Source organism: Miniopterus schreibersii (assembly GCF_964146895.1).
Source record: "Miniopterus schreibersii genome assembly, chromosome: 2".
NCBI classification, from domain to species: Eukaryota; Metazoa; Chordata; class Mammalia; order Chiroptera; family Miniopteridae; genus Miniopterus; species Miniopterus schreibersii.
In genome coordinates, this window is record NC_138102.1 from 78,191,472 (window position 1) to 78,205,575 (window position 14,104).

Below are 14,104 nucleotides of genomic sequence, written 5' to 3' on the forward strand. Positions count from 1 at the left end.
ATGTTCACATGGGGTTGAGAGCCAGTGTGTAAGCCTAATTAATTCTAAGATATAACCATCTCTCCACCCCCCGGAACTGGCCACTTTAAAACCACAATGAGGTGGCGCGCCGGCGGGGCACAGCGAGGTGTGACCATGGGGCGGTGAAACCATCCAGCACCGTCCACCAGCCTCACCCCTGGGGCACAGCCCAAAGCGCCCTGAAACCTGCGCTCGGAATGCTCCCCCTGGAGCGAAAGGTCACGGTCCACAAGCCTCATGTTATTAGTGAGAAGAAACGCACCCAGGAGAGTACTCGGCCAGAGTCTCGCCAGGCAGTTTAGAACGAGCCCCAGCAAAAATCAGCCCCACGAAGAGAGTCCCCCCCACGCCCAGCCGGCCGCCGAGGAAGCGCCCGGAGGCTCCCGGAGGCCGGGCCGCCTGACGTCAGCGGGTCCGGGCCCGGAGCCGCAAAGCCCCGCCCCTCGCGCCCCGGAGCGCCCGGCCCCAGGCCCGCCGGGCTCCCCACGTCAGCCAAGGGCGGCTGGGCCGCGGGCAGCGGAGTCGCTGTCTGTGCAGCAACATCAGGAAGCCGCGAGCGCGTCTCCGCCGACCCGGCTCGCGCGCGCCCAGGCGCGCCACGTGACTGCGGACGGCCCGCCCACGGCCCGGGAGCGCCCCCCGCAGCGCCTCGGTACCCCCTCGGCCCCGGGGCAGCCTGAGTTCGTTGTTCCCGCAGCCCCTGGACGAACCGCGCGGCGCAGCGCCAGAGAGACGCGGTGGGGCGCGCGCTGCACGCGGAATCCCGCGGCCCCGCGCCCCGGGTGCCACCGCCCCCGCTCCCGACGGGAGCCGCCAGCGGTTACATCATCCCAGTTATGTAATGGCCGCGGCCTCCGGGGCTTGCTTCCGCCCGGAGCGCGGCCGGAGCTCCGAGCCCGGGCCGGCGGGGTACGACCGGGACGCCCCCTGCCCGGGCCTGAGAGCGCCCCGCCAGCCCCCCCGCAACCCGGGCCCGCGCAGTGACCGCGGGCCTGAAACCCCGCGTCTGTACGTTGTGGGGAATACCGCTTGGTAAACAGAACCGGGACGCAAAGATGGCACCGCAACGCACCTCCTAGAATTTGGTGGAATAAAAAGAAGAGGCTTGTTGATACCAAAAATATTTCTCTAGTGGGTTTTTATCAGAGGGGTTATTGTAATCGCTAGCATTTTCTAAGTTCCTACATACCTCATTCACGAAATGCCCCCAGCACCTCAGCCCCCAGGTACCTCCCCCTCTCCAGCGGATGCAATGAGTGGGGTTGGTAACTAGCAAGAGGCAGGACCGCGTCTCTCACCTGGGTGTAAATCTGTCTCCAAAGTAGGAGTTTGCCACTAGTTATGCAACTCCGTGAAGTGCCAAGGAGGGCCCCTTTTTCTCCTCCAAATGATTTTCAGCATTCCCGATCCCCCAAACCCAAGTAAACATACGGTGTAAGTTAAAAAAAAAAAAAAAAAAAAAGCGCGGTTGCTGTGCCAACCTACATCTCCATTAAATTTTGTTCTTATTTTCCCAACTGAATCAGAGACTGAGCCACTCTTACATAAGATGTGCAGAGACCAGCTGATTTAATGACCTCATTACCTAGGATATGGGATCATTGCCCCCCCCCCCCCCCCCCCCCCCCCCGCCGCCCCAAGTGGACCTGTTTTTACTCTAATACACCTTTTTAAATAAATTTCCCAGAACAGCTTGCTCTTCTGAAGAGGACTGAGAGATTCTACTGCATCTTTCTCCTTCCTGACAAGACGATGAAAGGAAGTTTAAACAAGTGACATTCTGCAAAACCACCCAGCCTGTCCGGTTTGGCTGGGATAATATTTTAGATCCCCAGTGTTACACAACTGTGCTTTGTACACTCTGCTTTGTGCAAATGATGGAAAATGTGTCAGTCTGTTCTGAATCCCTCTCATCCCCTCAGGAGATAAGCTTTTGACTCACGGAGGGGCTGAGAAATTGTTTTGAACCGCAGTGTATTGAAGGCATCCACAGCACCTTGAAGTAAGAGGGTGGGTGGAACCCCAGCCCTCAACCTGCCACGTGAACCCAGAAATACTGCATAACCGTTCAGACTTAGTTTTCTTATTTGTAGAATGGGAAAGAATATGCTCACTTCATGGGGTGGTTGTGAGATTAAACATATTTGTAAACACCTTAGCAAATGCCTGGTGTCACATGAAGTGATCACAACTGCACTTCCCTCCTTAAGTTTTCTTGTCATTCCTTTCTCCTCTTATACTACAGCCATGACATGTACATTGAATCCATGTGCCATGAGTACAGGAAGTGTGTAATGTTTAGTCTCAAATCAACAAGTACCCGTGGCACCTAGTATAGGCATTATACAACTTCATAGGATGTTTTAAGAAAAGACATCCCCCATCTCAGAAGGGACTCCCACTCTCCCCTAGATGACACACAAAAACAAGGGACATGATGGGATTAATGGAAAAAAAGTTCCAGTTTAAGTAGGAGTTAGCTGAGCTGGATTTTATTCCTATTTCTACCACTGATTCCCAGTGTGACCCAGGATAATAGTGGTAAAATTTATCAAGGGCTTAATATATGCCAAGCATCATGGATTATCTCACTTAATGCTTACAATGACCTAGTAATGTTGCTCTCGATATTATCCCCATTTTACAGATTAGCAAACTGAGACTTAGATGGGTAAGTCACTCGGCCGAGGTCACAGTAAAGACATGATGGAGCCAGGACTGGAGCCAGGCAGTACGATTCCAGAAACCACACCCTTACCCACTGTGCCATACTGTATGGGGACGGGTCAGTCTCTCTGGGCCTCGGTTTTCTCATCTAAGTGAAAAGGGGATCAGATAGATGACATCTTCAGCCCCTCTCAACTCTGACTTTTTATGTCTAATAAGATCATTATAAAGATATTAAATAAATTAGGTTCAAGGAGCTTTTAAGAGCCATATCAAGTGGGTATAGTTACTTCATTTTATGGGGTAGAAAGTGTTTATTATTATTTTTTTAAAATATATCTTTATTGATTTCAGAGAGAGGAAAGGAGAGGGAGAGAGAGAGAAACATGAATGATGAGAGAGTATTGATCAAGCCCGCAACCCGGGCATGTGCCCTGACTGGGAATCGAACCCCGATCGCCTGGATCCCAGGTCGACGCTCAACCGCTGAGCCACGCCTGGCCAGGCTGAAATATTCTTACTTATTATGTGTCCCTGGTTCCAATTTGCCGCTCAAAAACCAAACAAAAATTATCCTCCAAAGTTTCCATCCCCTTGATGTAGAGCCCTGAAGCTGATTTTGACCAAATTGGAAGGAGAAGCAGAAGGTGTAGACTAAGAAATCCATCCATGGCTTTCTGCACAACAGATATACATGATGGAAGGTCTGTATACACACACACACACATCAGTGTTCACATCATCTTCCACCGAAGCTCAGTACCCGTTCTCTAGCCTAGTTGTCATGGCAACATTAGCTGCCAATGAGATCATGGAAGACAAGGCTATAATGGCAGTGATGCCTTAATATTTTACCTGGCAAAGCCACTTAGATAATAAGATGAGTAATCATAAATCTATAGGAAGCCCAGGCACTGCTTATTGTGTGCGTTGAGTGTGCACTTGCGGGTGGGGAAGAGGAATGAAAGCAAAGGGAAAGGAAGAAAAAGGGAGGGAGGGTGAGGCAGGCTGGGGAAGATCTCTGGTACTGATCTCTCTTATTCCTCAGTGTAGGTCGTGCACGGTCCTCACCCTGTCTGAGCAGAACTAAGGAACTGGTCTCTTCCCTCCATAACAATAAGAAGAGGGTGGGGGCTCCCAGCCGTCATCACAAAAGGCTTAGAAGAAACCCAAAGTGACTGTTTTCTGGGGTTCACTCTCACAGAGGAGAGAAGCAGCCCAAGGAAGATGTACACGGCAGGCAACAACCCACCCACACAGTCACCCAGTGGGAAGCTGAACCCCATTTAGAAACACCTTTCTCTTGACGCCCACCAAGCTCTTACATACTGTCTTGCCCTGTTGCTGTCTATTGCCCATCTGAACCAACTCCCTAATGAGCAAATCCATTTGATTTTAGGTTTTCCTTCCTTTCACAGGAAACTAATCACAGTGGGGGTCTCTGGTAAGAGCTGTTGGCACTGCGGGGTAGGGGTGGGAGAAAGACTCAGTTTACACTGAATATCCTCGGGTGCCTTTGAATTTTTTACTATGTTCATGAATTACTTATTCAAATAAAAAAACAGGCAAAGGTCTAGCTTCTTTCCCTAGCCTTGTCCACCTTCCAAGAACTAGACATGATGGCAATGAGATGGGCCAAGGGCAGGGCAGTCATGAAGCCTGGGTAGGTCAGCCTCCACATAACCAAGTGAATGACGGAAATAATTTCCCACAGACGGGACTTGTATTGGTCTGAAACTCTCATGCAGTCTGTTCTGGGGCTCTCATTTTATGGCCAGCAGATTCCATTCTGAGTGCAAAAGCAGTAGTAGGGTTCAGCGGCAGGAGTCGTTGCTTGCTTGAGAGGTTGTGTGGCTCACCCTCACCCACTTCCCCGAACTACCTGGTTCCTACTGCTGTCTGCGAGAAAGGTCACCAGTGAGGTAAGGAGAGGGTGGCAGACATAGAGTGGCAAGAATTGGAATCCAGAGTCAGAAGACCCGCATTCAGCTCTGGCACCTCTTCAGAGGATACACGTCACCTCTCCGTGCCTCAGTTTCCCTTCTACATGGCAGTATAACTGCCCAGTCCTCTCAGGGTGGTAGAGAGGATGAATTAAAGAGACTTTTCTGTTATTTAACAAATGCTTACACTCCACGTGCCTATGTGCTGAGGAGACTGAGGCACAGAGAATTTCAATGGCATGTCCAAAATCACACTAGAATCTAGAAAGTAGCGGAGCCAGTATCCCAACCTGACAGTCTGGGTCCAGCCTCCACACAACCCCTTTTTTGACGGAACGGGACACTTCTCATGGTAGCTTCTCCTTGGTTTCTTGTTTTAGTCACTTTCATGGAGCTGCAAACTTCCACTTCCCCCTTTTTGTTTGGTTGATTGGCTCTAGCATTCAACCAGGTAGCTCATAGTTCCCACCAGTATCTTCCCCCTCCCTCACCCATACCCCCAAGCCAGAGGCACTGGGAAACCTTCAATCAACAGAGAGTGAGGTGCGTTTTTGAGCCTGTGATCATGTGTAACTGACTCTACACATACATGGAATGACCAGGTGACCCTGCACTTGCCACCCGCTTCATACTGGGAGAGTCCATCATTCTGGAGAGGCTTGGAAGGACTAAGGGATACATTATTTGACTTTTATTTTTTACTTTTAATTGTGCTAAAATACACACAACACTAATTTACCATATAGCCATGTTTAAGTGTACAGTTCAGTGGTATTAAGTACATTTGTGTTTTTGTACAAACACCACCACTATCCATCTCAACTCTTTTCATCTTACAAAATTGAAACTCTGTGCCTATTAAACATTAACTTCCCATTCCTTATTCCACACAGCTGCTAGCAACCACCATTCTATTTTCTGTCTCTATGAATTTTACTACTCCAGGTACCTCATATAAGTGGAATTATACAGTGTTTATCCTTTTGTGACTGATTTATTTCACTTAGCATAATGTCTTCAAGGTTTATCCATGTTGTAGCACATGTCAGAATGTCCTTCCTTCCTAAGGCTGAATAATATTCCATTGTATTTATATATCACATTTTATTTATCCATTTATCTGTCCATGGACACTTGGGCAGCTTCCACATTTTGCCTATTGTGAATAATACTGCAGTGAAAATTGGTGTACAAATATCTTTTCAAGACTGTACTTTCAATTCTTTTGGGTATATGACCAGAAGTGAAATTGCTGGATCATATGGCAGTTCTATTTTTAATTTTTTAGGGAACCTCCATAGTGTTTCCCACAGCAGCTGCCCCATTTTACGTTCCTATCAACAGTGCACGAGGGTTCCAATTTCTCTACATCATCACCTATACTTGTTATTTTCTGGGTGGTTTTGTTGTTGTTATTTAATAGTAGCCATCCTAATGGGTGTGAGATGTTATCTCACTGTGGTACATTATTTTTTAAATTGTGTATCTTAAAATACTTTTTATAATTTCTGTGATATCCAGGTGCAGACTCCATCTTTTATTCGTTGCCTAATAGATCTTATGCACTCTCACACACATGCGACATTGGAAGGTTAGTTTACTTAGTATGAGGCTTTGTGGATATGCATAACATATCCAAAACCAAAAAAAAGAATAAAACTTGTTTCTCTCACGAGATTTAATCCATTGTTAGGGGAGCTAAGTTTCCCTCGGGTGAGTCACATGGCCTTAATATGAAAGGCTCTGCAATTAGTTTCAGTCAGGCTCATTTCGTTTGGCACATGAAGGGGGAAATGACAACTGTTTTCTCAAACTGAGTTCTCAATTGTTCATTTGGCAAAATCAAATTTCAAATTACTGGTTTTTCCATTTTGACTTACAGAATGATAGACCATGCCAGTTATAGAGAATGTGCCTATTTAAATGTGTTTTACAAATATTGGTCAGATCTCTTTGCACTAAACATGGAAAGAAGTGAAACGGTCCCATTTTTACCACTTTCAACTGCTATCTCTACAGATTCAGGCAAAGAATGGAAAAAGGTAGTTTTTAGCATGATGCCCAATGTAGCAAATAGAGCCAAATGATTTCAATATATAGTTATTTTTGCTGCAGTCTTTTCTCAGATAGAAACAATTGATAATCCCTCCCAACCAGTTGGATTTGTTCTTTGAGTTTTCATAACATCTGGAAAGTTCAGGTGTTACCATGTTCATTTCTCCAGAACACCAGTAACTTATGCCATCCCTACAGAGGAGGGATGGTTGTCCCTTTGGGTCAGTCCTGGCCAGGCACTTTTACTCTGCAGGTACATGTAGCCCACTTAACATCAGTATAGAAAGTCTGCGCTCCAGGGACAGCGATTACAAACCAGAGCTTTTTATGCTCACTTTCTATTAAAAGCCCAGATGAGGGATAGTCACAGGGAATCACATGAAGGGCATGCAGCCCATCACTTCCTAAACAGTCTGGATGTCATCTCTGAATTAAGTCAGACCTTTCGAGAACCAGAATTGTGGACTATTTGGCTTGGCCCCAAACTTTTTTCCTAAAATATGCCTTGTCATAACCATCTCACCATCCATTGAGGGAGGCTCTGATAAATTATCACTCGAGGCCTGCTAATGCATGTGTATAGCATGCTGACAATGTCCCCACTGAATTGGTCAGTGTCCCCTCTGTGAATTGATGCATAAGAACATGTTCTTTCAGACTTACTTGTATTTCCCCTGAGGGGGCATATTTTTTACCCCATGGAAAATGTGCAACTCATAGTTAGTCATCATATTTTTCTTACTGCTTTGGTGGCAAGGAAGCTCAAAGCCAAAAATTTAATCCAGGTTTTAGCAATTATTTAGGACCCATTCCTGATTCTCTTCATTGCAATGGGGGCAGGGATGGGGCATGTGGGAATGAGCACACCTCCTCACCACTGGAGCAGGAAAGAAAAATAGACTTCCACTCCTCTGTTTTCCAACCATCATAGCTTTTCCTATAGTTCTGTTTTTAACTATGTATTTTCCTTTTATTTTATTGTATCAAATATAGTATTTAAAGACCCTCCAAATTTGTTGTGAAGATATAAATATCAATAGAGAAAGGGAGGAAGGAAAGAAATCCTCTTCCAGTCATTTCTGGGTAAGGGAACATCTTGCCACTTTTAGAGGCATATTTAATAAGTCGCCCTCCATACCCAGGGGAAGGTTTCTGCAGCACTGCAGGGACAGTCATACCCATCAGAAATGGGCTCTCCAACATGTGAGCCCTGGCTGCTGACAGACCCAAAGCACTGTTCTGCTAACAGCCATTTTTATCCCCATGTTTTTTCCACAAGCTCTTTCCACCTTTGCCAAGGCCCCAGGAACAAAGCCTCAGAAGCGCTCATGTGAGAGGAGTGCCGGGGCCCTGGGTTCAGGTCTTCGGTGCCCACAGATGAGGAAGAGTCGGTGATGCTTGCCCTCAGGTGAAGGGGAGGCCAATGCGCATCCTCTCCTTTTCATGTTCCCTCAGTGGCCAGACTCCTCCACATAAGTCACTTAGGAAGCTACTAGCAAAGTGTCTTAGTGTCACTGTGAGATGAAGACAGTGCTAACATGTGATTCAGAGAACCTCCACTTGCTAGGTCCTCAGAACTTTAGAGACACCCCCCCAGGGACCCTGTGACCTCCTCCCCTCCCATGCCCCAGGTAGACATGGCTGTACAATCCCAGAATTCTTTCCTGCTGGGTCTCAATGCAGCCTCAGAGTCGTTCCCAACACAATGTGCAGTCAGTAGGAGAGAACAAAGCTGCCTGCCATCCTAGGCCAGAGTGGGCCTAAGCCAGTAGTGTGGTCCCTGTGTGCCGGGGAGAGTGGCCTTCTGTATAGGGGTGCCAGGTCACTATCCTCCACGAGTACTGTACGGTGCTTCTCTAACTGTCTTTATAGGCTTGGCTTACTGTTTAGGCTGGAGCCTGGACATTCTTCTCAAGTCTCCTGCTCAGGAGTTAATGTCATAGATGTTAAGGGAAGTATTGGTTGATGTGTAGCCTGGATTGAGCTTATAAATGGGTTCTGTTGGCTTTCAGCTGTGTTCATTTGTGTCTAAACATTAGCTTTGTTGCTGGGAGTGACAGGAGTCATGGCCTGGGAAAAGCAGGGTGGGAGGAGGTGCCCATGAATACCTTGCCTGCCCCAGTGTCTGAGCCCACAGACTCCCTGGCCCCCAGCATGGAGAGGGTGACATGGGGGCACAATGAGAATGGCAATGGGCATCACAGATGAGGCAGGATCCACAAGTTGCACACCCTCTGATCATCCATGGCTCAAGTGAAAATGAAATCAGAAGTGCCCAAAGGGACAAGGCAGAATAAGAGTTCACTTTAGAAACAATGGAACTGAGGACCGGAGAGGTTAGGGGGCTTGGCCAAAGTCACATGTAAAAAGTAGAAAAGCCAGAGTATGACACCAGGTCTGTCTTCAGCCAAAGCTGGCATCCCTTCCACCAAGCCATTCTGTGTCTCTGCCTCTTCCCTCAGCTTTACCCCATGGTGACCCTCAAACATAGCCCAGGCCCTGTCCTCACTCTTCAAAATCCCTGAGTCACCCCACCCACCCACACGTTGATGACACCCAAGTCTGCAGCTCCCTTTCAAAACTTCCCCTCAAACTTCAGACTTGTGTGACTTCAACTGGGCAGCTTCACTAAGTATCCTCAGGTCTCAGGCTCATTATATTGGAAACATTATTCACTATCTTCCATATCCCTGTCACTTGGTGACATTGTCCAAGCTGGAAACCTGGGTGCTCCCCAATCCTCACCCCATATAACCATCACTTTTCATCCTGCTGGTTGTACTTCCAATAATTGTCCCCCACTAGCATGGAAGGACAGGAGCCAGCGGTACTCCCGTCCCAGTATACATGTGGGATGTGGCCCATTAGAAGAGCCCTGGGCTTTATGCTCCAGCATTTGGAGATGCTTCTCATCTTCCTGCATGGGCTGTGTGTTCTTTCTCTCTAAGGCCCTTGTTCATGTTATCCTCTTTGACTGGAAGCCTTCTGGTCCCCAACCTAACTCTTTCATAAGCATCCAGATAGAGGTCACCTCCTCCAGGAAGGATTCCATTACCTCTCTGTGCCGGGTTAAGAATCTCTCTTCAGGGTTTCCATAATTTTCCTTGTATATCTCTATGATTTTGTTACCATACTCTACAGTAATTATCTGTTTATGAGCCTCTTTCTAAAGGGATGGGAGCTCTAGGACAATAAGGACTAAAAATTGATCTTTGGATTTGGAAATACTGAGACCACTGAGACTTCAATGAGAGCAGCTTCAGCAGGGTTATAGGTGAGCAAATAGAAGGTGAAGGTGGGGAGGCCAGTGTAGACAATTTTTAAGAAATGTAAACTAATTAAAGAAGAAAATGGCTGATGAGAGAGAAGAGCACTTGGGAGGCTTTTCTGTGTGCAGAGAGGCACCACTGAAAATGTTTAAGTAGAAACTGCTGTGACTTTAAGGCAAAGGTGTGGCCCCCTCCACAAAGGGTCAGATGTGGGCAGCTGTGGACAGGAGCCCCATGGCCCTCCTTCTGGCCCAGGCTGAGCATGTGTACACGAGATTGCAGTGTGTATGTGTGTGCATACCCATGTGATCACTCGGTGTGTCGCATGGTGTTCCAGCTACCTCTTACTTCTTCCAGACTCACAGACACAGGTAGCAGTAAGGATTCGCTGAGGTGGCCTAAAGTGCTGTCTGCTCAGCACAGAGTAAGCCTCAGCAGGGAAACCTTCTCTTTCCCTCCTTCCCTCCGCCACAACACATGGCTCGTATCTCAGGGATGCCCTTCGCTCATTCTCTCTGACCAGGTCCCAGCACATCCCCCACTGTCTTCTCATCCCCCAACTCGTTTTGTTTGCCTAATCTCTGTGCTGTGCTGATGCCCGTTTGGACAGGCTTTCCCTTCTATTGTCCTAGCATGTTTCCACCTCAGGTGACCTAACTCCTATGCCTGGTCCAGTTGCTAGAGGACCTCTCCGTAGGCCCCTTCGTCTTGTGAGGAACCCCCAGCAGATGTTCCGGCTACCTCCAGGCTACTTCACAGGCCTGGTCAGTTCCAGATACCATGGGTCCTTTCCTCCTTTCCCATGCCCATGTCTCCACCCATCTCTTCTCTTGGATGTTTCTATCACTCGCCATCTCCAGGGATCTAGGATTCCAATGGGTCTGTGGAGTGAGTGTGTACCTCCTGCCCTTACATGGCTGTCAAGTCAGTAGCACAGACCTTGCCCTTTGAGTTACACCCTTGCTAATTACTCTTAGGGGACAAAGACCATCTCACCTCTGGTGAATGGTTCCTGGCTCCATCCTGACACCCCTTTGAAACTCCACTCCCATTTTATTACACAAAGGACCACCATCTCCACCCAACTCTGACTGGTCTCAATGCCTTTGTCTCAGGTGTTCCCCCTGAAAATGTAACCACAAAACAACATGGGTCTTCTTTGCTAAGGAATCCTGGATTCCTGTCTTTTCTTTGTGTAACAACTTAATCTTTAATGTCTTTTGAAAACTACTTTGTTTATTCATTCTTGTTTAAACTTCCAGGCTCCTCACCTCTCCTAAGGTCAATCTTATGGCACTCCTAACCTAAGGACAACAGGGTTTCAGAAAGAAGCCTTTGATAACTGAGAGTATGGCAGCTTGGCAAGGAGAGAGATTTTGAGCATGAGTGAAATCAAAGGGCAGGATGGAGCCAAGAAATGTAGCAAAGGGGTTCTAAATCAAGACAGTGAAGTTGGTGATAATATCAAAAGAGATGGAGAGCAGAGGAGCTCAAGCTGTGCCATTGGGTGGATGATGATTTCAGGCTTGGACTTGTCACATTTAGAATTCCAGATGGAAATACGGTTATGGTGGCCAGCAGGGAGGTGGAGTCAGGGCTTGGAGATGAAGAGAGGTGAGGGCTCGTTCGTGATGGAGACCTATGACTTATGTGTGCAGAGGTGAGAGTGACGCTGGGGCTGGGTGTTGTACAAAGGGAGCTGGGTTAAATGCTTAATGTACATCATCTTGATGAATTCTCCTAGCAAACTGAGGTGAGAGGTATTTAAATAAACATATGTGCATGGGTGGGGGGGGGGACGAAAAATGGAGCCACCAGCCAAAATATCAATAGTGAGTTTCTCTGAGTGGTGGAATTTCCCGGTGCTTATCTGTATTCTCTCATTTTCTACAATGAAGAGTTACTACTTATCAAAAGATGAGAAGACCTAAGTGGTTAGTCCTATGCTTGGCCTGTATGATCTCACTCAATGCTCACACTAACCCAGGTACTGTATATTATCCCTGTTTTGTGGATGAGGAAACTCAGGCTCAGAGAAGCTGTCACTTCACCCAGGTCCATGGTGAGTAAAGGATGAAATGGATGTTAGTCCACACCTTGGACCACTGTCTACATCACACTTTGATGCTTAAATCAGAGGTTTTTAAATCAAAGGGGTTTTTCTTATGCTGGGGGCAACACTCCCGTTTGGTCCAACTGCCCAGGTTTTCCAGAAGTAATACTTGCAGCCTGGCCAAGAGGCAGAACATTTCCATAAGAAAAGGAAAGTGAAGGCTTAGAGGGGTCCAGAGTGCCAACTGCATAGAACTGACTCTTCCAGGGAGGGCTTCCTGGAAGAGGTGGTATAGTCCAGACCCTTCAAGCAGGGAGAAATGAGAGGAACCTCCTTGGCGTAGGAGCAGTGTAGCAAAGGCAAAGAGTTTGGAGAGCAGGAGAAAATCAGTTTGGAGCAGGGCAGCCAACGGGGACTGTGAGGTTGGCAGGCATGGGTTGAATACCAGCTCTGCCATTTACTCCATGTAAACTCAAGAGGGGCAACCTCTAAGCCTCAGTTTTCTCATCTGTAAGCTGAAGCTGGTAGTACAGTTAAGGTTTTATTTACTCAGCATCTAATTCCCTTCCTGGCAGGGCCCCATCCCTTTGGGCTGTCCCCCACCCTTCACATGTGTGCGGAGGTTAAATCCTGGTGCCTGCCCTCCAAGGTTCATGGATCTGGACTGATTATTGGGCACAGTGATGCCCAGAGAGAGGAACTAGTTGGGCTGCTGGTAGGTCCCACCATCCAGGCTTTCTGGAGTCACCTTGTTCCTTTCTCTTCCACCAACCTTTAAAGTGTGAGCTTTTCCAAGAAATTACTCCTTATGTTAGCTGGTTGATTTTTTTGTTGTTGTTCCTTCTTAATACAAGTAACTGCCTCAAAGGGGTGTTGTGAAGACTGAATGTGTTCAAAGTGGGAGTGAAGCCCTCAGCACAATACTGTGCACATAGTAAGCATGCTCACTGCGTGTAGCAATTATTACTAAGAAGGAGGACATTAGAAGATGAGGTGGAGTGTTAGGTAGATAAATGGCCACTAAGTCAGTGTTTTTGAAACTTTCTTTTAACATGGTGCTCAGTTACAAAGACATTCTACATCATGACCTAGTAATGAGTGACTGAATGTTCTCATTGGCTCAGAAAAGTTCTGGTTTATGATGTTTTGCTGGCATGGTTATTATTAGACCCCCCCTTGTACTCTCAAAAGTGTCAGTTTGAATGATAAATTCTACAGTCAACTTACCCCCACACATCTGTGTATCACACAATACTTACCTTAGTGGGAGGCACTCTAATAACTTTTATTTTTTTTAAAAAAAAGTAGTCAAAACTTATTAAATTCATTTTATGATCTTCTAATGGGTCATGACTCTCAGTTCCTTTTGGTAACTGGGGAATGTCAACTCACTTCTTAGCTTTCTCTTCAATAAAATGCAGTGCTGTGTTGCCATCTGATGCATTTCAGAAAGGAGGCTGGGCATCTCTGGGCAGTGTTCTCAGGAGCTTAAATACAAAGCGTTGACATCACTAGTAAATGCCTCTCTCCGGGATTTTATGAACCTGTTTGCTGTTGCTCTAATGGTTATAGACTCACTGTGTACTACCTGGCTATAATGAGCACAGAAATTTAATTTGGCTTCAGTTTTAGATTGCTGGGGGGAAAATCAATGATGTTTATTAGGGTCCTAGTTTGTTCATTAAAATAAATTACCTTTGTGCTCTAGGCTGGCTTTCATAAAGGAAAAGTTTGCTATTATTAAGAGGAACAGACCCTGTGGATAGTAACATCTCTAAAGGAAATTTCTGCCTTGTGGCCTGATGATGAGGCAGTGGAGTGAGAGAGGCCAGAGCCGAGGTAATTGCTGCTGAAAACTCTCCCTTGTTTTGAGGATTACTATGGTGTTCAGTACATCAGAGCCTTCCCCTAACCCTGTGGTACCACAGGGGAGATGCAGCCGATTGAGCTGAGGGCCTTGAGTTTCCTAGGAGCTAAACAGAATCCCAGGCAGACTCCACAAGGATGTTATTATAAGGAGGATCACATGTATTTGTACATTCCAAAATATCACCCTCAAAATGCTGTCAGGAGATGAGGGCATTTAATAGTGAGGT

The 14,104-nt window shown here is 46.9% G+C and overlaps 2 protein-coding genes across 2 annotated transcripts in view; both read right to left on the reverse strand.

Moving 5' to 3' along the window:
* Nucleotides 1-260, reverse strand: part of DHRS12 (dehydrogenase/reductase 12) — a gene marked incomplete at both ends in the record, with an annotated part of 31,750 nt that extends 31,490 nt beyond the window's left edge. The window contains 1 exon segment of the mRNA XM_081129618.1: nt 82-260. Coding sequence (XP_080985744.1) covers nt 82-260 — 179 coding nt within the window.
* Nucleotides 1-14,104, reverse strand: part of ATP7B (ATPase copper transporting beta) — a 287,630-nt gene that overhangs the window by 68,230 nt on the left and 205,296 nt on the right. The gene's annotated exons all lie outside the window — the stretch shown is intronic.